Source organism: Coenobita brevimanus, chromosome 21 (assembly GCF_032717465.1).
Source record: "Coenobita brevimanus isolate Jiangsu-jjx chromosome 21, ASM3271746v2, whole genome shotgun sequence".
Lineage (NCBI taxonomy): Eukaryota > Metazoa > Arthropoda > Malacostraca > Decapoda > Coenobitidae > Coenobita > Coenobita brevimanus.
This window is the reverse complement of record NC_136974.1, coordinates 3,413,014-3,440,268: the sequence shown is the minus strand read 5'-3', so window position 1 is coordinate 3,440,268 and position 27,255 is coordinate 3,413,014. Positions and strand designations below refer to the sequence as shown.

General features: G+C 41.0%; 1 protein-coding gene and 1 non-coding gene across 2 annotated transcripts; one reads left to right on the top strand and one right to left on the bottom strand.

Moving 5' to 3' along the window:
* Window positions 1-1,396: 1,396 nt before the first annotated feature.
* On the bottom strand, window positions 1,397-1,515 carry LOC145392296 (5S ribosomal RNA). The gene has a single exon (XR_013895968.1). It is a non-coding gene; the product is annotated as a 5S ribosomal RNA (ribosomal RNA).
* A 9,632-nt stretch (window positions 1,516-11,147) lies between these two features.
* On the top strand, window positions 11,148-27,046 carry RpS9 (ribosomal protein S9). The gene is made up of 5 exons (XM_080266635.1): window positions 11,148-11,273; window positions 18,017-18,109; window positions 21,895-22,024; window positions 22,261-22,447; window positions 26,829-27,046. The coding sequence occupies exons 2-5, from the start codon at window positions 18,017-18,019 to the stop codon at window positions 27,001-27,003; spliced, it is 585 nt and encodes a 194-aa protein (XP_080122761.1). The 5' UTR covers window positions 11,148-11,273; the 3' UTR covers window positions 27,004-27,046.
* The last annotated feature ends 209 nt before the right edge of the window (window positions 27,047-27,255 follow it).

Below are 27,255 nucleotides of genomic sequence, written 5' to 3'. Positions count from 1 at the left end.
ACTCTGGCTAAAGCCTGATGGGTTTATCCACTGCCTGACTATCTCCCGAGGTCCAAGGGTAAATAAGGTAATAATCACAGTGATATAGGGAGGTGGTAACTATACAGCAAACTGGATCAAAGACATGTTTATTTGTGTGTACAGTAAAGTATCAAAACTGACTTGCTGAACATCTGTTAACTTCAAAGTCCTGAAAGAACCATAAAACAAGCCTAATACTGTTTAGGGAAAATATTACAGTACCATTTTTATAATACCCTGACATGAAATACTGTGGTTCTCTACATGATATTGTTTAAATAATCCATTAAGTGTATGTATGTCACTAAAAGAGTTAACAGATAGCTATATACTGTACTAAAATAGAACAAACCTTTGTTAGATGATCCCAAGTTTACCCAGAAAGCAATGGTGATAACATCACAAGATGCTCTCTCTCTCTCTCTCTCTCTCTCTCCAACCCAGTCATCAGCACTTATCTACTGTGAAGCTGGCATTATCAGTTATTGATACTAGCCTCCAGCAAGCAAAATAAACATCCATAAAAAGGGAGACACACAGTAGTCCCTAAACTTTTAATAATAACAGCAGAGTACTAGGTACAGAATACAATACATGATGCTGAATGGGTTCTTCTTTACAATAAAAACAAGTTCATAATATTGGAAGATTTAGCACAACAGAAGTGGGATAACTGGACAGAAGTTCTGGATAATGGAAATGTAAACCCATACTGACAGACTACACACAGCTACAGTATAAATGGGTACCATATATGTTTTTAAATAGGCAAGTCATTAGCTTTCATTTGGAGTTAAACAGTCCAGCTTGGGATAACGGAACAGTAAACCCATTCTGACAGACTACACACAGCTACAGTATAAATGGGTACCATATACTGCATATATGTTTTAAAATAGGCAAGTCATTAGTTTTCATTTAAAGATAAATAGTAAGACCAGAGGCCCAATCTAAAATTAGTTTTCATTTAAAGTTAAATAGTAAGACCATAGGCCCAATCTAAAAGATCCAGTTTCCAGATCCATTAATTTCATAATGCTTAGACATGTGTCTGAAAGAGAGAATAATCGACATAATTGGGTGATAATTCAGGAGCAGCACACTTGTGTATATGCAAGCTATGTGAAGGACACAGTACTGGTTATTTCTTGTTTTAGAACTGGTAGCGTAACTCTTGCTGAGCCGTAGACCTCAAATGAGGTACAATGAAGGTCTGCACAGGCCAAACTGCAAGTCCCAAATGAGGAACAATTTTTCATTCATTCATTCATTGACAGACGCCATGTATCCCAGACGGGGTGGTCAATGGCTTAGAGTTAATTGTTTTACAGGGAGGGGCACTAATCCTCCACCAACCCCACTTGACACGTAGGGATGCCAACAGCATCTGGTGTTCCCAGGCGGTCACCCATCCAAGTACTAACCAGACCCAACGTTGCTTAACTTCGCTGATCGGACTGGAAGCGGTGTACTCAACGTGGTATGGCCGTTACCTTAGGTTATAAAACAGTAACTCGGGGGGGATGGGGTAAACTACCATACAAAAAATCAGCCCAGCAGGGGTTAACTCTTACATTAACCCCCACTGAGCCAAAGACAAGACCTCATATGATGTACAATGAAGGTCTACATGAGCCAAGCTGCAAGCCTCATATGCAGTACACTTTACCTGATTATAAAAAAATGACTCCAGGGAGGTAAACTACCTTTTAAAATATCAGCACAGCAGGAGTTACAGAGCTGGACAAAAAAATGCTGGGCAAATGGAGGCTGCACATCAGCCTTAAACAGGAGGGCATACAGGCAAAGAGTTTACAAGAGAAAGTATCCACAAGAATGTGATGGTAATCAGACACTGGAATAACACTGATATGATGATGTAATGCATTACAATATATAAAAGCCCATGCATCCTGGTATGAAAGTGAAATACTTTTCTCGTTTCAGTGACTAATATCACATGCTCATAACAAGCTAGGTCCAGGTCTGAATCCCAGCTGAAACAGGGATTAAATTGTCAAGTCTCATTCAACCATTACATTGGTTGGAAGTAGTGTACAATATGTGGCACAGCTGAGTCAGCAATGTCTCAGTTATGAGGTTCCTGGGTGAGGTGGCAGCATCCTTATCCTTACATCCCAAGGATAGGGTCCACAATCATGACTAAAAGTGTGAAGTCATGTACTACACCTCTTTTCAAAAGCTGGTAGTCTAGAATCATACCCTGGCAAAGGAGACAGTTTAATTGAGGATGTGAAAGCTTTCCAGGGCAACTGATTCATTTGTAAGGGGATAGGATGGACAGATGTCTGACTTTAACCTAAGCAGTCCAGCTTTTCAGCTCCCTGTCCTCTCTCCAGTGCAACCACTGGCCAGATGCTCATTAATATCTTTTTTGGTTAATGAGCAGATAATAAGCAGCAATCACCCTAGATGAGCTTTTGCATGACTGGTTCAAGAACATTTGAAACGAAATACTGGTATGTATTTCAATGGATTCATAAATATAAAAATAAATAAGTAAATAAACAATACATAATAAAAAGAAAGGGCAAACATACCACCATTACAGTAGGCATCTAGGTGTGGTGAATATGCATTTAGTTCACACTTTGTGTACCAGGTTGGGGATCAAGTCCATTTCTTGGTTGTTGGTGTTGGGGTTAGGGCTGTAACTGACAAAAAGTCTGATTAAGCCCTTATGGTAGCTTAACAAGAAGGATAACCTTCACAAAAGGTTAGGGAAGCTGGCAACACCTGCACCTGAAGATGGAAAAAATAACAAAGACTAGAAGCCAGTCCTGTAGTAGTTGCAAGATGACCATGAAAAGATAGGGAATCACCAGCAGAAGGCAAGACTCAACCTTATTTCACCAGTACAGCAACACTCAAACCAACACTAGCTATCCCAAAATCAACAACGATGAATGAAAGTCTTCAGTAACAGGAGATCCGTATGTGGCAATAGCATGCGAGCAAATCCAGGCCCATTTCAGTTTCCTAAGTTTATGAAACAGATATTCCAGTTCTGTGAATGAATATTTGTAATTCTTTATATCATTTCTTAGTTTAAAGGGAAACAACATCTGTATTGGATCCAACAAAGACATTTTTAAAACTATCTATCTATCTATCTATCTATTGCCAGACGCCTCAATCCTGTAAGGGGTGGCCACAAACAAATCGTCTCCATGTCGCCCTGTCCCCCGCCATTTCATTGCCCTGCTCCCAACTCACACCCCCCTCTCTCATATACCTCTCCACCCCATCCCTCCATCTCATCCTCAGCCTCCCCCTCCCTCTCCCCTCCTCCACCTCACTCACATACACTCTCCTCGTCAGTCTCCCACCCTCCATCCTCTCCACATGGCCAAACCACCCCAGTGTGTTCCTCCCAATGCTTACCATCACACCCACATCCACACCACAACGCTCCTCTATATGCTCATTTGTCAGCCTGTCTCTCAATGCGACTCCACAAGCTCCCCCCAAATAACTCATTTCCACTGCTCTCACTCTTGACTTGTGTCCTTCCAACAATGTCCAAACCCCATTTCCACACGTTAGAGTTGGTATCACAATACTGTCATGTAGTAACTTTTTCATATCCATGCTCACTTCCCTGCTTCTCATCACTGCTCTCAAGAAACCAGCAACCTTTCTTCCCTGTTGCACCCCATCAAGCACTTCACCCTTCAAACCTCCATCCTTACTCATCACACTACCCAAGTACTTAAACGTACTCACATTTTCCATTTCCTCACCATCCAACCTCACTGCACATTCACTGACTTCACCCCTCTCAAAGACCACCAATTTACTCTTCCCTGCATTCACCCTTACATTACGTTTCTTACACACTCTCCCAAACTCATCCACCAAGCCTTGCAGCTCCCCACTGTCTCCACTCAACAACACAGCACCATCTGCAAACAACAGCACAGGGAGCTTCCAAACACTACCCTCCCCCACCAGGGCCACTCCAACATCCACCAACCCACCCTGTACCTCTTTTATTACCCCATCCATGTACAGATTGAACAACCATGGAGACATGACACATCCCTGCTTCAACCCAACCTTCAAAGAGAAAAACTCACTCAGTTCACCATCCACACGCACTGCAGCCCCAGCACCATCATACACACTCTTCACAGCACCCAACAACCTCCTACCCACTCCACACATTCCTAATACTTTCCACAATCCACGTCTATCCACCTTGTCATATGCTTTCTCCAAATCAACGAAAGCCGCACACAACTTCCTTCCCCTCTCCAGAAACTTCCCCACCAAAGTTCTAAGAATGAACATCCAATCCACACAACCTCTCCCCTTCCCAAAGCCTCCCTGCTCCTCTCCAACCAGTTCCTCTGTTCTCTCCCCAACTCTCCCAACAAGCATCCCACCATACACTAAGTACTGTAATTTAACTGCATTCTGAGTTCGATGAAGTTGCAACAAACTGATCTCAGTAATTTCACAGGAGAGACTGCCTATACTGAAGTGAATGAGAAATGGCAGAAAAGCATCCCCCCTAAGGTGGGGAGAGGAAAAGGCTTTCCATCCCTCGTCACTTGTTGGTCAATGGAGTTCAGAAGAATAGGAACATGTGAGTATGCTTACATTTTTCCCTAATGTTTCTATAGGTACCCCATATTACATCCTGGAAATAGCCCAGTCATCATCTTGAATGAATATGCATTTACAAGGACCTAAAAAATAGCATATACACTTTATGCAAAATTAATTCAGATTGAAGAAAATAAAAAGGCTTTCTAAAATGTGTGCAACAGATGTCCTGAAATCAGCCACTCACATTCTCCTACTGTCACCGAATTAATCCACAGTGTTCAAAAGTTTTATATACTGGCTACATTTTATAGGTAGCTATCTGTAAAATGAACTCGAAGGTATACTGTATTGCAAAATGTATAGATACAGTAAACTCTCAATTATCCAGTGCAATTCAGCCAACCCTTACTGCAGAACGCCGAATATTGCATAGTACCCCCCCATTGACTCAACATTCAGCATTGAGCCAGATAAAGTGTTACTATCCGTCTTGACCCTCTATCCTAAAAACTTTCCCATAAGTACAAGATGAAAACTGAGCATAAAATACAATACAGTACTGGCACAGTACTGTAATACAGTACACAGTGTACTATGTACTCGCCTACTGCTGGCACTGATGGTAGGCAGAGTTGTACACCATGCAATACAGCACAGTGCACTTATTCCCGTGTTGTCTAGAGGCAAATGCATCACTACATAGTACTAGGACATGAAACACTGAGAGGCCACAAGCTTAGTAACAGCACTACAGCAATGAGTGAGGCATGGGAGATGACAGAGTAATTCACAGCACTAAGGTTTTGCCACGGCATGGTCACAAGAGCAAAGCACACATACTGGTATACGTCTTCACATTACGAAATCCACGGCAGAGAATGAGAAAGAGGCGGTAGGCTCGGCATGCTGGTTGGACCACTCCCACAGCACATTCTGATTAACTAGCATGCTGTTGGGTTCTCCCAGGCGCTTACTGGGTCCTGTGCCTAAGCTGGATGATACGTCTTGCCGCCAGATATTGCACAGGACAGCCAGTTGCTTCCTGTTTTGGCGCCAGATGTTGCGTTAACTGAGCTGAGAAAAATGCGCCAGATATTGCACTGGGCCAGTTATTGCGACAACAGGTTAACTGAGAGTTTACTGTATAGGCTATGTGTTGATGTTCAATAATAAGAATGGTCAGTCAAAAATTGCTCTGGTATAACTGCAGTTGAACCATTTTGGGGGGCTGATCTTTTAGTAAAGTGTTGATAGGGTATGTTTATTTCCATACCAACGTGAAGTATGTCATTAATGTGGGAATGTGTAGAACTGATGACAGTGGAGAAAAAAGACTGCCATGGAACATCAGCTAGATCATTTCTAAACCCATCTCAGTCTACCCTATTAGTGCCATCTTCTCACTCTGACTGGTTCAGAATGAGGAGATTTGGAGCAACTGATGAATGAGGCGTTGTTGAGATTGTAGTCAGAGGATCATAGGGGTGACTATCTATCCTGTTTTGATCTGGGTTATTTGTCAGGATTAGGTCCAAGGAATGGGCACTACAGTCAGGATTATCTGGTACTCTGCTTGGCTGTTTTACCAGCTGTGTGAGATTAAATGATTCATCAAACACCTTGCATTCTACAAAAGTATGGTCAGTTTTGGAAGAAGGCAATAAGCATTCTACATAATGAATATCAAAATCACCCAATACAGTCAATACTAAGGGTGGGGTTAAGGTCTGTCAACCGTGTGCATATGAAGTCAAACATTCTGGGTTCTAGTGAGACATGGAGCAATAAACTACATATATATTTGGTTATATTAATTTGGTTTGTACAATGAATAATCAAAATTAGTGAAAGTGAAGTTCATGATAGTGTCAACTGCATATCCAGACTCAATATATCAAAAAGTGCCACCCATGTTACAAAAGTTTTTGAGGAGATGGTAAACAGGAAAACTGTATGGGGTGTTGAGGGAGAGATTTGGCCTTCTGTGAGAAATTGGGCTAGGGGCATGGATTCAAGGAAGAAGTCAACAGAACTCAAAACAGTACTAAGACCATGGATGATGGTAAAATACAGTATAAGGCTGAACCTGCACTTCACCACTGATGAGCAAATTTGTGGTTGCAATAACCACAGCTGGCACAGCTGCTTATTGACAACCAGGAGAGCCCTGTGTTGCCAGCCCTACCCTGCCATTGGTGGCATTCTGAGGTATCACTGCATTTGCCCTTGATACTGAAGTGGCCATTGTTTAATGGGAGGATGGAATAATAGTTGTGATGTCCAATGTGCATGTAGTTTGGGGCAGACAGCTGGGGGTAGATGTTTATGAGTATGCTGACCAATTCTGTAAATGAAAACACTGAAAATATTCAGGATTGGGATGCCCATCATCCAGTCACTCAGCATAGTGGTACTCTATTTGGGGTATCTCTGCACTCAGTGATCAGCTAAAAGATTTCCTGCACACCAGGAAATCATTTATTTATGGTGGGTGGTAACTTATAACCAACCAACACGTGTTCCCTAAGTGTCAACAAGAGGGTTGATGGAGGGTTAGTGCCCCTCCCAGGAAAGCAACTACTGGTAACTAAAAATACAAAGAAGAAGCCTCGGATTAGGATTGATCAACAGGTGACAACCAACGACAGGACAAGGGACATGGTATGCAATGCAACATGAAATGCAAGGGATGCAAATGATGAGGTGAAAGAGAGATTACCCAGGTGCTTGAGGGTGCAAAATAGGACATTTGTGGATTAACTGAGACTAAATGGAAATGGGAAAAATGGCATTCCCCAAGCTAGACCCTGTATTGGATCATATAGCCTCGCTAGGTTACAGCAGCAAGCTACTATTCCCAGCATGGCAGTCCCAGGCGAGGCTCGAACTCGCAATCCCCCGATTACGAGCTTGATGCTCTACCACTGAGCCTTCATGCCCCCTGAGACTAAATGGAGAGGTGAGGTAAGAGTGTGACAAAATGGCGATATGGATGGGGTATATGTGCACGAGTAGGTGAGAATGAGAGGACACAAGAGGGTGTATGTATTGTGTACAAGAAATGGAAGGAGAATATAAAAGAGTATGGATCAGTTGCCATCTTGTGATCACCTTGTTGAGTACAACCTTGTTGGACTTTGGTTAGTCTACTCCCACTGGGTGTACAGGTTGACAAATGAAACAAGAGACAACACATTTCATAAGACATAACCTAGATAAAAAGTTTACATCTTGATCCCCACTAAATATTCATAGATAAGCACCCATGGGTAAGCATACCTCCACTTTCCCATGGGGAGGGCCCTGATCCGATCCTGATGAGGGGCCGATGGTTCCCTGCGGTGTATGTAAGGTACTATACCTGTAGGACGGAGCCAAAGAAGTTGCTAACCTGCGATCATGCTTGGATGGACTGAGAGACTGGGGTTTAAAAAATAAATAAAGAAATAAATAAACTTTGGAATACGTTCTAAGGTACTGACCCCAGGTATAGAACTTTCCCTTAACATGCGTATTTTGAGTACATGAAAGTGCTACCGGACCCTCCCCGTAGTGCCGCTAAATGAAAAACTGCACGATTTTACTCTAACTTGGGTATAACTTTAGAAGTAATCAACGTTACCAATTTTCATTATATTACGTCCCTGAACTATTTTAACTAAGACTTACCTTTTAAGCCTAGTTTGAGTTGGGGGAGCAAATTCTGTAGAGGTGGTCATATAGTGGTTTAGGTTAGGCTATCGCTCAGTAGCGGATGAATGTCGCGCCATATTGGCTGGTGCAGGCGTGTGCACTCGGTCTATGTCAGGCCCTAGGTTAGGTTAGGCTAGGTTAGGTTAAGTTAGTCTGGGTTAGTTTCATGCAAAATGGTGTGTTTTTAATTAATTTAGATCTTGATTTTGGGGGATAAACCCTCTTTTGGAAATCTTACTCAAAATTCCAAAAGGGGGATTTTCCCCCAAAAATGAAGGTCAAAACTAATTAAAACACAGTATTTTGCATTGGAAAACATATAAAAATAATATTAAAAGAAAACGTTGGTTACTTCTAAAAATTTACCCTAACTTGGCCTAAACTTGCAATCTTACTGCCGGGTAGATTAACGCTTATGCCGTTAATTACGAAGGGCATTGAAAAGGATGCAGAGCCATGGCATTGTCTTCTTCTGCCACTGACCCATGAGAAATAATATCCAAGATGCTAAACAATTTGGGGCAAGTAAATGTTAAACAGTGACCTACCGCGTGACGTCACGCACTGTTTACATCGAGCAGCAGTGGGCCAAAACAAACGGCAAGAAAACTTAAGCGGGAATTTTGACCGCGTTTGAGAGTAGTTTTTACATTTCAGCGCGGACAGGAAGCTTACTTTTGGTTCCTGTTCTTCAGAAATGTTATGTTAAGGTATGATGAACAAACATGCTGCAGTCTGCTCGGTGTAGCCTTAGGGTGGCTGTGGTTGGAAAGCCAAGTTCGAGCGATTTTCACCAAGGAGAGTTGAGGCTGAACAAAGTGTAGGAAAAAAAAAGTCGAGGTTGAACGTGCACCAATTACTTTGCCACCGATAAGAGAACATTGCTTCCCACTTGCATTTTTTATTACTATTGTCAGTGCTCCGCAATCTGTAAATGGTATAAGAGGTGAACTTTGGTTATCCATCAAGTTAAATCTCTGTCTATAGACGGACGTCGTAATCCCGGAAAGGATGACCAGATTAATGTACTGCAAGGTGGTACCTTCTTTTATTGTACTGTATTAGCACTCTGTACCTTTTACACAAATAAATATTTCAATTCATTTCTTCGAGGTTGCCAATCCATTACCTTGCTTTTCATACTCAGGTCCAGGACAAAACTGAAAATCAAAATTATGTAATGTTATTATAATTAAATATCATAATGAGAATCAGGACAATATAATATGATACTCTGATGTTTGGCAACTTCTAATTGCCATGGCAGAACATGAAAAAGTAGAAAGAAGAGCCATGTTTTCAAAGCGGCCGTTTGTCACTGTGCTTTTCATACTAGAATCCAGTGTTGCCAGCACGGGGCATGTGAGGGCAGTGGTTGCTAGTTTCGAGAGTGTGCTTGAACGCCCAGTTGGGCTACTATTTGCGCTTATCGTTAGACGCGAGACGAAGAGGCATAATTATATTCTCATATTGTTACTGGTGCCACAGTTGTAGGGAAAATATAGAAACCTTTACCTCACCCATACCATCCATCACCAACCTTGTTATGCAGCGTAGTCTGGGCCCGACTTCTCGGGGCCAGCCCTGTTCGGCCCTAGTCCCGAGGGCCATCTACCAGGTCGAGGCCCTAACAAGGAAGGGCCTCCCTGCGCCCCAGACCAGACACGCACCCGGGTCACGACGCCCCCGTGAGTGATCCAGTGCCTCCTGCAGGAGGACTCTCTGGAAGGCCTCCCTACTACTCCCGGGCGTCGCCTCAGGTAAACCCAGGCCAAATGATGCAGTGACGACGCCCTAACTCCCAGGGTCGTGTGAAAAGACTTAGTAGTGACAGTGACCTCCAGTGATACAGGGCAGTGGGACAGAAATAAAACCCACAAAGGTCGCTACTCCAGTCAACCCTGAGTATTGTGCCTATAACTAAGTTCTCTAGAAACGGATCGAGTTATACCTAGAGTGTGTGACTCCGAGACTAACTCACTACCAACAGTCCAGTGATATAAAGTATGTAAACCAGTGTCGCCACAGCTCTGTGTTATTCGCCATATAGTGACTCAGATGTAAAGATCATGCTATGTAGCCTACTGTGTTATTAGAGTACTAAGTTCCCTAGAAACAGAGCGATATCTTAAGTGTCCGACTCGGGGATTAACTTACTAACAATAGTCCAGTGAAGTAAATTGTATAAGTGAACGTCACCACAACTCTGCTATTCACCCCCACGCTAACTCAGGTGTAAAGACTGTGCCCATGATCTGTTATGGTAATATTAAGTCCCTTGTCATTTTATCCCAATCATATCCATTGTACCTCTGTATGTATATTGAAAGGAAACTGATCGAAGGCAATAAATGTGTTAAAGTGTCCTGACGAGTTTTTATGCCTTGTTCCTTTGTAAGTGTTCTACTTCCGGTCTAAAAAGAGGACCCCGATCAGTCGCTGGGGTCTTTGACGCGAGAAGTCGATCCAAAGACCACCAGCATAACAGTTAATACCTTTGTATTATCGGCTGGCTTGGAGTTCTGTTTAGGATGCATCGTATTACGAAGGGTCTTATGATATAGCTGTCCGATTCAGTGCCTTTCATTATAGGCTATCATTCCCAGAACTAAAAGAAGACTGAAAAATGCGGACACACTGACGGATCGCCACAGGGTGCTCACTTGAGGATCTGGTACTCGTGGAAATGATAAACAGATTATGATATTACGAACAATATTGCGGATTATTCTGATATACAGTAAAAAGAACAGATGAACAGCATTGAAACAAACTATAATACATTGGGCTACTTTTCTGACAAAGTTTGGGCGGGTTGGCGGGTAGCTGATACGGGGATCTGGTACATCTGTCAGAGTCTTTCGGAAGTTTCTGCATTTTCTTCTTTCACTACAGCAGGGGGAGGCGAGAGGACGTGTTGCTTAGTGACGCTGTTCTATTCACCAATTCCTGTACCAGTTTGTTAGCTTCTGCATATCATCAAGGTATTTGTGAATAATAAGGCTTAAACAATGAAAACAATATAAGGAATTATTGCATTTTGGTAGATTGTTCATGATATTCATGGATGTTATTTTGGGGGTAAAGGTGTCATGCCGCCCAGTTGTCGATGTAGCCTCGGCGGCCAGGTTTAAAATCTTTCTTTGAAGTGGTGCTGTAAGCGAATATCAGATGTTGTGTATGGAATCTGCGTGTTGGATTTATAATGCAGGATACCTGCGATTAATTGTAGCCTTAATATAGATACTGTTTGGTAAAATGACCAGGTGACTGGTAGTAGATTAATGGGACAGGATAATACTACCAATACTTTACCACTCCTTAACTACTTGGACATTTTTCGGGAAATCCTTAGGTCACGGGCGCATCAATTCCACCAGTTTTCTCAAGTTCTTAAGGGAAGTACTTTTAGTACAATATGCCGCAGGTACCTGCTTGATTTTGACAGCAAAACGTATGTACAACAAATTTTACTTATTTTAGGGAGTAAACATACGCATAGCTTTAAAGCATTAGAGGCGCCTTACCAAATCAGTTCTTCATTCTTCCTGATAGTCTGTTATGGTAATATACCAGACGGGCACGGCAATTTCACCAATAACAAATTCAAAATCTCAGGGCAAGTAATTTTGTTAGAAGCAACACAAATAACTAACTGTTCCACTGTGAGTGCAAGAAGTGATTGGAAAAAAAGACCAAATATATCTATTTGGAGGTATTTAAGGGAGCAGCAAGGTCACCCGTGACAGTGCTTACTGACAGTCTCCAATTGGCCACGTTGACTAACCATTGCTCTGATTGGCTGTCTTAGTGTCTTCTGGTCAAAACAATGGGAAACTAAATTTAATCAAACCTAACCTAATCCAACCAAACCCCACATACATTTGACAGCCAGCTTTCAAATTTTAAAATGTGTTAGGAATTTTAAGTATGGCTGGGGACTGGTAGACATCTGCAGAATATTTATGCACTAAATCCTTGTCTATAGCTTTCAAAGCTGTTTTTAAAAATTCCCAGTAGCTGTGGTAATCCAGGAATAATAAGTAACCTCCCAAAGACTCATTTCAATAGAAAATGTGGAAAAACCATGTTCGTTTGGTAAAGAATTACTCAAACCAATAGATGTGGCATATCATATTTTCTGTTGTAATGAGTTTTTCACAGGTTACATGTTATAATTCCTGAATTACCACAGTAATGTGATTTTTATAACACCTCTGAAAGCAATAAATGAGGAATGCATAAAGATTTTGCTGATGTCTGCTGGTAGCTGGCCATATTTAACGTTCATAACGATCATTTTTAAATTTGAAAGCTGGCAGTCAGACACAAGTGAGGTTGGATTTGGTTAGGTTTGGCTAAATCATTGTTTCCCATTTCTTTGACACAATAATGCGTCCAGTTGGAGCGATGTTTGGTAAACCACAAATTCTGATCTTGAAGTCCGTTATACCGAGGTTTTACTGTGTGTGTGTGTGTGTGTGTGTACTGAATTTATATATAATACAGTATATGTTAATTTATTTATTTATTTATACACACACGGTCAGAGAATGGCAGTCTCTTATCAGTTGCTACCACTATGATCTTTTCAACATCTGTCCTGTATATTTCTGTATGAAGGTGGTAACCCATGTCTTCGACATCTGATCTCCTCTTACACATGCACTTCTCAGGATGAAAGTACAGTATCCACATTTCAGTCCATCTTTTTTAAGTTCACTTAGGTCCTCTTGCAATTTTTAGGAGTCTTCTTGTAGACAGTGATGTCATCAGCGCATAGGTAAACCACACTTATATGTTTCACAACACCTGGGAGATCATTAATGTACAGGATAGAAAGGAGAGGACTGAGGACAAATCCCTGAGGAACAGCACTTGACATTTTTCCTCTCATTTAGGATGCCATTTTCTGTGACACATTGTCTTCATGACAAGAAATTCCTTATCCACTTGAGATTTTTTCTTTCAATCCTAAAGTCGTAGTGTACTAAAGTCACGGTACACTACATCCACAGTTTTCCCATTGCCTACGGCATCAGTCCAGTGTCCTTCACCTTAGTACAAGCCCATTTTAGGCATTAACCTACCCTGACACCACTTAACATAGACCTGTGTGATTTGAGACCATACACCAACCTTACCTTAGTTGTCAGTTATATAGTGCCCTCTGATTGGCTGAAATCTGAACCCAAATGCACCAACAAAAACCTACGGTAGTTCAGTTGCTTGGCGGAGACTGCCTTTTCAACGGTGCCCCCTCAGCTTGTTTTGTTATTTGCACAAATTTTCTTATAGGTTACTTGAGAGGAGCATGTAGAATGACATGGAGGGACAGGTTGACGAATGAAGAAGTGATAGAACGTTGTGGGGTGGATGTGGATGTGATTGAGAAAATTAGGAGAATTACATTGTGTTGGTTTGGACATGTGGAGAGAATGGAGAATGAAAGAATAAGAGAGTGTATGTAGGTGAAGTGGAGGGAAGGGGAGACTGAGGATGAGGTGGAGGGATGGAGTTGAGAGGTATATAAGGGAGGGGGGAAAGAGTTGGGGGGAGGGCAGTCAAATGGTGGGTGACTGTGACCTGGAGGCATTTTGTCTGCAGCCACCCTTTGTGGGATTAGGGCATCAGCCAATAGATAGTCTTAAAGGTTTCTTAGTTGGTTGTTTTGGTCTAACACAGCCTTTTGCTCCATTCGCTCCACATTGAGTATAACTCCTGCTTCTCCTTTATCCTGTCAGTACTGAAGAGGAAATCTGTACAGTTTTATTTTTATTCTCTATATATGGCCATTGAAAGTTGTAGGCCTTCCTCTTTTCAGCCAGTGCCTCACATTCTAACAAAAAAATTTAAATATCCTCGTTCTTCCAACATTACACAATTTCCCCCTCCCATCCATTTTACTTTTCTTTCAGTGGTAGACTTCCTATTCTTGCTCTGAAAATTATTATTGATGATTGCCATTTGCAATAGGGTACCAATTTTCCTCCCAGATCCCCTTTTTCCTCTCCCAGTATAGTTTGTTTCGCCCCCACCCTCCCCACTAATTCTTTAGTATCCTGTGTATTCCACACACACTTCATTAGAGTTGGTATTTACTGCTTTCATCCACCATTTATATATTTCCTTCAGTGACACATTTTACCACATCATGATGCCATTACAGTAATCTCTTTTATTCGGCGTAATTCAGCCAAACCCTATGCTGTATAATGAGACGCTGGTTGTTGCATAATATCCCCCACAAGCTCAGTGTCATGTTGTCGGATATTGCATTACTATCCGTCACGACTTTCCCAAAAACTTTCCCATGAGTAAAAGATGAAAATTAAGCATTTAATACATTAAATTGATACAATACAATAATAAACTAATACAGCACTGGTTGGTTACTGTTCATGAGCCAGGTGATACACCTAGATGCCGGATATTGCATAGAACTACCAGAAATACAATAAATCAATGATATTATACAGTAATACACTAATACAGCACCGGTTGGCTACTGTTTGCGTGCCAATTGATACACCTCGATGCCGGATGTTGTATAGAACTTGTCGGTTATGTCCTGTTTCAGCACAGGATATTGCATTAATAGAGCCAAGCTGGCAGTGCCAGATATTTTGTTGGACTGAATATTGCAGTCACGGATAATTGAGAGTTTACTGTAATGTGCTGGAGCTTCCCAACTATTGCTCTTGCTTTATGTCAGAGCTTCTTATTTCACCTTTCCAAGGACAGTTTGCTGTATATCTTGGTGCACATAATATTCCCGTATATACTGTGTTTTCTACCCTTTTTTAATGCTTTCCTCAACCTCACTGAATGATACAACATTTGTGCCATACAAAACGGATCGGGAAAATTATACTTTTCCATCATGTTTTGACTGCTGATACCTTATGACAAGGGTCAGGGAACTTTGGGGGGTATTACTCAAAAATTTGAGTAAAATGAAATAACCACCAGACAAAAAAAAAAAAAGAAAGAAAGAAAAAATGTGTACACGTCTGTCAGTAGTGTGGCGGCTAGGCAATAAATGTGGTACATTATACATGGTATTACATCTTGTTCACTAAAACATACATCATTTATGTGAAATATTGGTAATACCGTATCCTGGATGCATTACCGTACGTCTCATACGGCATGTATTACTCCCCAAATTATTAGATTTACCCCGTTTGGAGTAATTTACCCCTGTTCCCTGGCCTCTGCCTTATGACAACTTTTCTCAATAGCTGAGAGTATCATGTATAGTTTTTTTTTTTTTTTTTTCTCTCTGGTTGGTCTTTCATATCAAAGATTATAATGCTGCATTTTTCCTAATCAGTCTTCATGTCAACTCCCTTCCTATTTTCTCAGTAGCTAAATATTTTCCTCGGCTGTTAGGGTCATTTCTGCCGTAATCAGTCCATCATCTGTGAAAAATATGGTTGCTACTCTCAGATGCTCATTTTTTATCTTCCCCTGTCTCTTCCAGTTCCATCATTATCCATGATCTGTCCATCTATAGCCAGACACCACAATCCTGTAACGGGTGGTCGTGTGTCTTTTGAGTTGCCATAGTAGTTTTACGAGGAGGGGCACTAACCCTCCTCAAACCAACTTGTTGACATGTAAGGAACACATATGGGTTAGTTATATGGTTACCAATCAGCTTTGTAAATGGTTTCCTGGCTTACTGGAAATCATAACGTATGTTATTAGCTTCAGCATTGTTATGGATCCCGTACACCCCTTCTTTATTCCACTTATTTCCATTTCTGCTTGTTTTGCTTCTAAATTTATTATTGTTCCATCTCCACTGTACAGTTTTACTACTGTTATTCTTAGGTCAGTTTTATATTTTATCATTATTTCAATCAGTTTCTTATTTACTGAGTCGCATGTTTTACTGAAGTCCGCCGATGTTACTGCCAAAGGCTTTTTCATCCTGTAGCTGTGCTCAACACAGTACTGCAAAATAAACAGGTCATCTTCAGTTTTTCCTCCCTTTGTGAAACCAGTTTTTGTTCCCATGACTACTATTTATTAAATGTTTTTCTATATACAGTATATTGTCTTTTTCCATCATTATTATTGTAATTTGATTTGTCAATGCTTTTTTTTTTTTCTTTTCTTTTTTTTTTTTTAATCCCCTTGCACTCACCATGTTAAAAGTGTTATCCCTTGTACTTTTCTTTAATGCTTTGTACCATCCTGGTTTAGTATTACCTTGGCCTGTTGCCTTTCTCTTCTTTATTCAAACAATCCTTTACATCTTCCTCTGTTATTCTACTTTCTCCATTGGTATGATTTCCTTTTCTATTTTTCCCCCTATATCCATGTGCACTCAACATCCACATTCTTTTTACTGCCTTTCTTTAGCTCTCTTTCCTTCTTCTTGTAGCTGTTTTCTTTCCTTATTCCATACTTCTTCCATCTTTGTTTTATCATATACATATATGCCTTTTCAGAATTAGCCTTCTCATCCTCCATTTTATTTCCTTCATAATGAGTCCTCACCTTTTTACTATCTTTTTCTGATCTCTGGTACTTTCTCCTCATGTTCTGTTATTGACCCATGCACAAGACCCAGCACTTTATTTTATTTTTTTATTATTATTATTATTATTATTATTTTTTTTTTTATTTAATTTTTTTTTCTCCACATTGGTTCCTGGGTAATTCTTTCCCCATCCCAGACTCTTGTGTATTTCTTTTTTAGGATTACATCTGCCAAATTTTTTAGGATTTCATTCATTCTTTGGATGTCCACTACCCCTTCTTCCTTCAGGTTGACCTCAACTTTTTCAGTAAATCTTCTTATATCTCCTTCCTCTGTACTATAATACGAAGTCCCTTCCCACATCTTTCCCTTACTGTTATAATGTATGTTCTCCGTTTCCACTGGGAATCTTCCTACTATTAGCCTGTGGTCCTGTGAATCTATATTTTTTTTTTTTGTCCTCATCTATATTCATCCCCCTATACCAGCAATACATGTTTTTATTAACTAATACAAAATCCACAGCACTTTTCCTGTCTGCCTTACTCCAGGTATAGAACTAAAGCATATTGCTACTGACCACAGTGCACCACCAAGAAAAAGAAAAATGCATTGCCTTTAACGAACCAAACATAAGCCACCATGAGACACTTACCGGTATTTAGACCTCACAATTTCATCTTTTTGTAATTGGCATGAGAAAGCTATTATGTCTTTGTTAGAATCATCCATGTTGAATACATCATCATCATATTGATGGGGTTATTATCCACCTGTTAAGTTAGTAAATTTGGTAAATCTTTATACCAAACTTGTCTGAAAAAAACAACAGGCCATAGGCTTACATTATTATTATTATTTTTTTGTTTTATTTATTTATTTATTTACTTTTTTCAGAGATATTAACATGTATCTGTATCTGTCTATATATAGCTATATGTTTATAAAATTATTATATATATATATATATATAAAGCAATCTTATTATTAAAAACTTACTGTAATCCTTATACCCAGTAAATAAAAGTTTTTAAAAATACATCTTTGCTAATGAATGCACTCGGACAACCATTCAGCTGCTAGCTGTCAAAAGCCTAAGGCTCTTTTCTTCTCAGATGAGATTGAATTGGCTGTAATTTTATTCTTATTCATACTTAGCTTAATACAGTGCATATACTAGTACAGTATCTCAGATCAACTGGAGTGCTTAAATATATTGTTGGATTTCAACAGATGGTGAACCATAGAGTTCAGCTGGTGCAGAGCAAGCGGTACTCCACTCCCAGGAGGCCCTTTGAGAAGCCTCGTCTTGATCAGGAGCTGAAGGTGAGTTTGGTTGATGCGTCAAGTAATTTTCATTTCACTCCCCCGCATGTGCTTCTAAGCCTGTTATGTAGCTATTAGAGTTTAATTTGGAAGTGGGTTTAAGATAATTAACTTACTTCATATGCATTACATTGTCTTGCAGTTGACACGTGGATTTTCATCAATGTGATATACTGCCTGGGCCTTTAACCAGTCCCTTTAATGACACAGGGGAATGGCAACTACTCTTCATCACGATTTGATTGTGTGAAGAGAATGAGAGATTGGAGAATGTATATAAATAATATGTGAAGAGAATGAGAGATTGGAGAATGTATATAAATAAGATAAAGGAGAGGACTGAGGATGAGGTGGAGAAGTACTGTTGCCTCCAGGAAAACCTTACCCTGCCATTTGGTCGTTGGTCAAAAATATACCAGGGCTGCATTTCAACAGACCTTAGTGCCACAGAGTGGTCCTGGGGTAGTGGTGGTAGCAAGAGAAACCACCAAATACTTGGCGCATGAATTCGCTTTTACTCTAGATATCCTTCTTGTTGAATACAATCATTTCGTTTCGTTTTTAAAGGCTCCAACAAGCTTGCATGCATCGGCCTTGGTCACCTAATGGCGGCTCTCCATGCTGCACAATCTGTTGCAGCCTCCCTGTTTAGTCCCTTAACCCTGAGGTCACACTTAATGACTTCGTCCCATGTCTTTCTCGGTCTACCCCTCATAACCCCACCCCCAATATTAACACTTACAACATTCCTCATCCAATTATCATCCCCCATCCTCTCCACATGCCCAAACCATCTCAATCTACCTCTCCTCATCACAACAGCAATACACTCCAGTCCCATCCTACCTCTCAATTCTTCCATCGTAAACCCAGCCCCCCCAGACCTTGTACACAGGGACGCACTACACATCTACCTAATCATTGTCAGTTCTGTACGTCTGAGCCGGCGAATATCCTCCTTCTATACTGCCCAGGTCTCATTTCCATACAGCATTACGCTCCTAACACATGCTGCATACAAAGATCCCTTAGCCGTAGGGAGAGTCCTCTCAGTGTCAGGAGAGGCAACAGCTCCCTGAATTTCTTCCAACCACTTCTCACCCTAGCCTCAGAGCTAGCTCCAGCCCCACCTCCAGCACACAACATGTTTCCCAAATAACAAAACTCTTCCACACACACAAGAGATTCACCAGCAAATTCAATCCTTTCACGCCTGACAATCTCCACCTGCTCTCCCCGACACGCCATACACATAAAATCAGCATTATCTCGCAGTCTGCCTCTGATACCACTACGTCTCTTGTGCACCCATTTATCATAAACACCGCACAAGATGGAATTACTTCCCATGCCCTTGTGGCAAACTGCACATGGCCACTCTCCCTCATCTTTGACACTACTGCCACCAACCCTAGATATCATTACTTTTGTTTTATCTGCATTTACCCTTAAGCCTTTGTGCCCCATACCATCTCTCCACTTCCTAAATCTTTCCTCTGCCTCCCTTTCATTCTCTGCAGTCAACACCAACTAATCAGCATACAGCATCAGCATACCAAAGTAGTTATGTACAGTATATTTGAGCATTATTGACAGTGATATTAACAAGTTACATGAATATTTGTGTGCAACATACAATTGTAAATGTATATTTCCTAAATACTTTGGAAATATTTAACCACTACGTAAGTCGTATCGAAGAACCATGACAAATCCTGCCTTCGTCACAGCAACTTCCTCCGATGATTTCCTCCGATTTTGAAGACAAAATGGACCCTGTAGTGCAAGACTACAGTGGAACAACATGACTTTGGAAGACATGATGACTGTGCGGAGGTTAGGAGGTGCTTCACGGAAGTATGATTTTCTCGGCAATGACTGAAGACAAACCCTCAGTGTGTACTCTTTAGATACGCATAGCCTTTACTTTCATTAAGCGAAACATTATTATTGAAATGAAGAGGGTAATGTAACAGATCTTTTCATTTATTACTTGTTGGTATTCAAAATCTGTTCACTCCCAAATTACACAGAAAAATACCCTGGTATTTAGAATTGATATCCTTTACACAGCTGTGATCCAAACCATTTACAGCTGTCAGAAGTTGTCAGAGAGACCCACGTCTTCAAATAGTTCCAACCAATGGAGGCCACAACAACCTCCCCTTAATCCCCCCTTCACCCCCCACACTTTCGCTCTCGAAAGCTTCATCTCGTTCCGTGGCGCTACAGCTGTTGAGAGACAGCCCTGGTATTACTGTTGTTTTTTTGGGATATGAATATGACGATACAGTTTTCTTTTCTTAAGCAAACTTGCTTTCACACACCATAGTACTCTACTTATTTCTTAAATAACCTGGGACAATATGCACAGTTAGTTATTTTGTTTACGATATTGCTTTTGCTTATCCGTCACAACTGTCCTTGTTCCCCCTCCCTTTCTTTTCTCATGACTTTCCCCCAACAGTTTAATAATGATGAGAATTATTTCAGCATCAGAATGACTGATTATTTACATAACTTTGGGAAAATTCAACAGTAGAAGAAAAAATATATTTGGTCAAGAAAATTTCTACCTAGATACATTAACCATTTGTTTATTTTCATGTTGTAGATACCTTTCATCACAATTAAACTATTGTAAGTACAGTACCCTCGCATCCAGTATGGTATTTTCGTCGGACAGTACTACCATACTGGACTAAATCTGTACTGGACAAACAACAGACCTTATGGGAAAAATGAATAATGTCAGACAAGCCTTGAAAGAGCCCCCCCCCCCCCCTTCAACTTAGCTACATTTTGATGCAACTAAGATTTTACCAACCTTTAAGGTGAATGGTGATGGGCTTGGGGGGGGGAAGGGGGAGGGGTTTCTGAGGCTGTAAGAGGTCCTACTGACTCCCTGCAGGAGGGCCTTCAGGATCCTGAGGAGGCCTCTCTGCCTCAACCTCCCTCATAAGTAACTCATAGTCACACATTGTCGTCGTCATCAGCAGAGGGAAGTGCAATACTGCAATTTGATTGGCACAAGTCACGAGGAAGGCGTACTGGACTGGTACAGCAGTACTAGGGAAACATTCCTTGGTGTTGCCCATCTTCCTACGCATGCATGGGTAGTAGTACTGGACACAGCACTTCAGTACTAGGGAAGAACTCCTCCGATTTGGCCCACTTTGCGTGACAGCTCCATACTAGTTCAACAAATCCATACTACAGTAATCCCCCCCCCGGACTATACTGGATGAGAATAGTACTGGATGCAAGGGCCAAGGTTTTTCCTCATATGTCTCTGTGTGCATCAGCCAGGCCACCCTTGAGCTGTAGCAACCCACATGGATGTACAGATTTTTAAGATTTCAATTTTGAAACCAGGTGTGCCTGACTTAACAATTCTGGACCAGAAAAGTACAAATCCATGATAATGTGACACAGAGGATGGAAAATTATGAGGAACTAGTCAGTAATTAGGTCCCGCTGTTAGGGGGCTGAAATGTTGACTGGAGTGGATATTGATGTAATGTATATTGTTGAATATTTCAATACTTGGATTACAGTTATAAGAAAAGGTCATTAGGGTGCCTGCAGTTGAAACTGAAAAGGGATGTATGCGATTGTGGAAAGATGGAGAATGACAGGATAGCTTCGTAATGTTGGAATGTTGCAGATTAGTATGCATTTTTTGTTGTAGCTGCACAGTGCACTGCATACCGTAGGTATCTTGTATAATTCGACAGATTTTGCATTCAAAGTTCTTTACTATAGCCATTTTCATCCTGTTTCAGCTGGTGGGTGAGTATGGGCTGCGTAATAAACGTGAACTCTGGATTGTGAAGATGTTTCTGGCCAAGATTCGTAAGGCAGCCCGTGAGTTGCTAACCCTCGATGAGAAGGATGCTCGCAGGCTTTTCCAGGGTGAGATGTGGTTTATTGCTTTAGCATGTATGTGGGAGATGTTACTGTAGAATCAACTGTGCGGTTGATACTGTACAAGTATAATTATTGAGCCACTTAACGAACATGATGTATTTATTTTCTGACACATCTTGCCCTAATGTAATTGAGGATACAATCATCTGAGAGATATAATGAATGTTTTTTAAGGATTTGTAAAATGAAATAGTTTACATGGCCATATATTATTGTTCCAGGTAATGCCCTTCTTAGACGTTTAGTGCGCACTGGAGTTCTGGAAGAGGGGCGCATGAAGCTTGATTATGTGCTGGGTCTCAAGCCTGAAGACTTCCTCGAAAGGCGTTTGCAGACTCAAGTATTCAAGCTGGGTTTGGCTAAATCAATTCACCATGCACGTGTTCTCATCAAGCAGGGACACATCAGGTGGGTGTGGCCAATTGATTATATTTTTAGGATTAGCAAATTAGGTTAGATGTAAATTATGTGCGCATTTAAAATAGGAGTGTTTGAAAAAGACAGTAACTTATCATATTGTTTCATGTCCTTGCCATTGGGTGAAAATAATATTCACATTGATAAACTTTCATAGACTGTGAATGTTTGTATTAATATAGTAGCTAACTTATATTATTTCATGTCCATGCCATTGGGTGAAATTAATACCCTTCATTGGTAAGCTTTCATAGATTGTGAGTGTTCGTATTAATACAGTATAAGTTTTGCTTGTGAAGTTCTGTGCATATGCAGTTTTCTCTTAGTATTTACTTCTTTTACAGGTGATAACAACACTTATTATAGCCAATTGACTGGGTATACCCCAGCAATGCTATAATTGAAATGAATTACAAGTGATAACAACACTCATTATAGCCACTTGACTGGGTATACCCCAGCAATGCTATAATTGAAAATTCATATAAAATCAACTCCTTGCCACTTAGTTCTTCAGGCCACTTGACCCTGTATATTGTGGCAGTGCCTTAACGTATGCTGGGATGAGATCAGTGTTTGACTGCAGCCCCATCTGGGAGTCAAACTTGGTGAGCTGGGTCATGCCCATGTATGTTACCACACAATAGTAGGCATATATGTGTACAGTAATTTGTCCAAGACTGTAAACAAAAAGAGAGGAGATATTGTATATGGAATCTTACGCTCTTTGTTGCTACAAAACGCACACAATAATTAGTTGTACAGTTTATAAGCTATTAGACATTGTGTAAACATTAACTGATGATGAATATTGTGTATTATGCATTACACTCCCCTCTTAATCCACTGAGCCTAGCTATGTCTTCCATTTTGCTGCCTCTGATGGTTTTATTCAGCTTAAGATACGGTTTTTCACACCACAGGGGCTAGATGCAGCATTGATAAACACCTTCAGTATGTGAGGCCATTATTAAGTTGAATAAAACATTTGGTAACAACAAAAAAGTAAAAAAAGGATGTTGCTTAGTTTGAGGGGTACAAGAGACTAAGACTTGGAATGGGTATGCTGATCATATTGTTGCAGGATGTCTTGATAGTAGTATCCACTCATGTTCAGTTTGATTATTTGTTCTGCCACATTCATAATTGCAGTTTCTGTAATAGGAGTACTGGGAGGTTTGTTTTTGTCAAAATTATTGTTTTGACAAAAACAGTTTTAGGTCTGCAAATTATTTGGAGGCATACCCAGGCAAATAAAAGGAATTGTATACCTTTTTGTGAGGAAGAAGGAACCAAAGGCCACGAGCCCGCAATAACTGTTCCCTCCAACAGAAAAACAAAATACAAGGGAGAACCAAATTCAAGATCCGATCATTTCTAGATGCCCAGACACACTGCGTTTGAAAGACTGGAGATCATAGGAAGCAGGAAATACAGACAGAGGGAGACAGTTCCAGAGTTGGCCTGTTGCATAAATGAAGGACAGGGAGTAACGGTTAACTCTTGCATTAGAGAGTTGGACAGAAAAGGGATGAGAGTTTGCTGCTAGACAGGTGCTATGCACCCATCGTAGAGGTGGAGGAATACATGCAGACAGTTCAGAGGAGCAGTGATCATTGAAGTAACAATAGAATAGAGATAAAGATGCAACAGTGCGGCGAAGAGACAGAGGTTGAAGGGAGTCAGTAAGAGGAAGAGAGTTAATGAGACGAAAAGCCCTTGACTGCACCCTATTGAGAGGAGCTGTATGTGGGGAACCTCCCCACACATGAGAGATGTACTCCACACAGGGGCGGATAAACCCTGTGTATGGAGTCAACAGTTGTGCAGGGGTAAAGGAGGAACGCATTGGTGCAGGGCAAACGTGTGCTTTTTTTTTTTTTTTTTTTTTTTTTTTTCCAACCTTGTGATTTTGTCACCCACCTACTCAAGCATAAGTTTTTTAATGTAGGGGACACCAAATAGGCTTGTCAACTTACCAGTAATCACCTAGTTAGGAATGTAGAGTACCAGTATGTATTGCACATCACATATTGCAGTAAAGAATAATTAGCATGTGCTTATGGATAGGATTCATAGGTCAAGCCAGGATCCTGAAGGCTTGGGTGATGAGTGAACAGTTGTGTGACAAATTTTACTGGATTTGATGTCGGCAGTTCTCCCACTTGTTCTATTCCGGATCCTAACTCAGTTTTAGTCCTCAGTTACTCTTCTTTGATATTATCTTATACTGTACTTCATTTTGACCATATTTATACAATATAGCTCCCAGATATTTAACTTCTTTAAATCTGATCTGAACCCTCCAGTTCATAGTTACTTCTCTCTACCCTGTACTGCCCACCAAAATCTTTAGTTGGGAAGGAAGGATTGGGATATCAATTATTTCATTTATGTGGTAGGTGGGGGTGCTCACCATCCACTCACTCGATGTAGTGCTGCTCTTGAGTGTCTGCCCTTTCCTCTCCTCTATCCATTTTTCCATCCATCCTCTTCTGTCTTTCTTTCCTTCATACTTTCCTCTTTCTTTTGCCTGTGAGTGACTTTATGCGCCCTCTTCTGTCTTTCCCTCATTCTTTCCTCTTCCTACTGCCTGTGGGTGACTCTACACTGAGTGACAAGCCAAATGGTTTCCTGTACACCAGGAAACCATTTACTACGCTGGATGGTAACCGTATAACCAAATTTTTGGCACCTGGTGGTTGGAGAAGAACAAGGGGGATTTAGGAAGGGAAAAGGGTGTGTAGATCAGATATTTGTTCTAAGATGTTTAGTGGAGAAGTATCTAGAGAAGGGAAGGAAAGTGTATGCTGCCTTCATGGACTTGGAGAAAGCTTATGACAGAATAGATAGGCAAGGTATGTGGAAGGTATTAAGAATATATGGAGTGGATGGGAAATTGCTGAGTGCTGTGAAGAGTATGTATGAGGGAGCTAGGGCTACGGTGCGAGTGGATGGTGAGCTGAGTGAGTTCTTTGATCTCAATGTGGGACTGAAACAGGATTGTGTGAAGTCTCCATGGCTGTTTAATATATACATGGATGGGGTTGTAAAGGAGGTGCAGGGTAGGGCAGTGGATGTGGGGGTGGCTCTAATGAATGAGGGTGAGATTTGGAAGATTCCGGTGTTGCTGTTTGCTGATGATACAGTATTGTTGAGTGAAGATGAATGGGAGTTGCAAGGTTTGGTGAATGAATTTTGGACTGTGTGTAGGAGGAGGAATCTGAAAGTTAATGTAAACAAAAGTAAAGTTATGGTGTTTGAGAGGAATGAAGTCACAGAGTGTGCAGTGAGGTTGGATGGTGAGGATATGGAGAATGTGAGTGTATTCAAGTACTTGGGGTAGTATGATGAGTAAGGATGGAACACTGGGGGATGAAGTGCATGAAAGGGTACAGCAGGGAAGGAAGGTTGATGGTACACTGAAAGCAGTGATGAGAAATAGGGAGGTGAGTATGGAAGTTAAGAAGTCACTGCATGATAGTATTGTGATCCCTACCCTGACGTATGAAAGTGAGGCGTGGACCTTGCAGGAGGGGAACAAGTCAAGAGTGAGAGCAGTGGAAATGAGTTACTTGAGAGGAGCATGTGGAGGGACAGGTTGACGAATGAAGAAGTGAAGGAGCGTTGTGGGGTGGATGTGGATGTGGTTGAGAAGATCAGGAGAAATACACTATGGTGGTTTGGACATGTGAAGAGAATGGAGAATGAAAGACTGACAAAGAGGGTGTATGTAGGTGAGGTGGAGGGATGGAGTTGAGAGGTATATGAGGGAGGGGGGGGGTGAGTTGGGGGGAGGGTAGTCAAATGGTGGGTGACAGAGCGACTTGGAGGCGTTTTGTCTGCGGCCACCCTTTGCGGGATCAGGGCGTCGGGCTATAGATAGATACATGGTTTAGTGGGTAATAACAGCACTCCAATCGGATTGAGCTGGTGAAGGTGTATATCCAAGGTATGGTTTGGCTTTATTGCTCACGTAATGCCACTTAGGGCTGAGTGAGGCTGGTCACTCATTTTAAATGCCAGGACCAACTTGCCTAGCCCCGGGCTCCTACGCTTCTCATGGGGTAACGTAGGATTGGATGATGGATGGATCAATTTAAGGTAATTCACTTTGATAGTAGCAATTGCTGAGGAGGTGGACTACCATAGTGAAAATGTAGTAGATTGCCATCATTACAGTTTGAGAGGTTTGTTTATTTTCCTCCAAATTATGCTAGTACGCTAGTTCTAGCTAGATGATGATTGCCTCTGAACTCCTTGGAGCTAAAAATTTCTCGATGTTTTGTCATATATTAATTACTATTATAATTCTTGCAGAACTTAAGGGCAGCATTTAGATTATTTCTAATTGACTTCGTTCTTATCCCAGAGTGCGCAAACAGGTGGTTAATGTTCCCTCGTTCATCGTGCGCCTCGATTCCCAGAAACATATCGACTTCTCCCTCAAGAGTCCCTTCGGTGGTGGACGATATGGCCGTGTGAAGAGGAAGAACATGCGTAAGGGTGGAAGCAAGGCTGATGATGGCAGCGGAGAGGACGAGTAGACAAGATAGGCATATTCCTCAATAAAGTAGAAGCCATTGATTATTGGTATCTTACTAACATCTCTCATAGATTTATTAGTATTGCATTTTAGGGTCTTGACCTCATGTTTTACAGTATCTTGTCTTACTCTGTGGAAACTTTGTCATGGACTTGGAACTGGGGAAGTTTGAGGCATTTAATCCATTCACAACTTGAGTACTTTCGTAAGATGAATAAAATAGTTTGGTGGCGACAAGAAAAAAACATACTAT

What these genes read in the sequence shown, in the direction of transcription:
- RpS9 (XM_080266635.1), top strand. Translation starts at nt 18,017, where the DNA reads ATGGTGAACCATAGAGTTCAGCTGGTGCAGAGCAAGCGGTACTCCACT. An exon ending in GTCTTGATCAGGAGCTGAAG is followed by an intron (nt 18,110 to 21,894) that starts GTGAGTTTGGTT and finishes ATCCTGTTTCAG; the next exon opens with CTGGTGGGTGAGTATGGGCT. An exon ending in TGCTCGCAGGCTTTTCCAGG is followed by an intron (nt 22,025 to 22,260) that starts GTGAGATGTGGT and finishes TTATTGTTCCAG; the next exon opens with GTAATGCCCTTCTTAGACGT.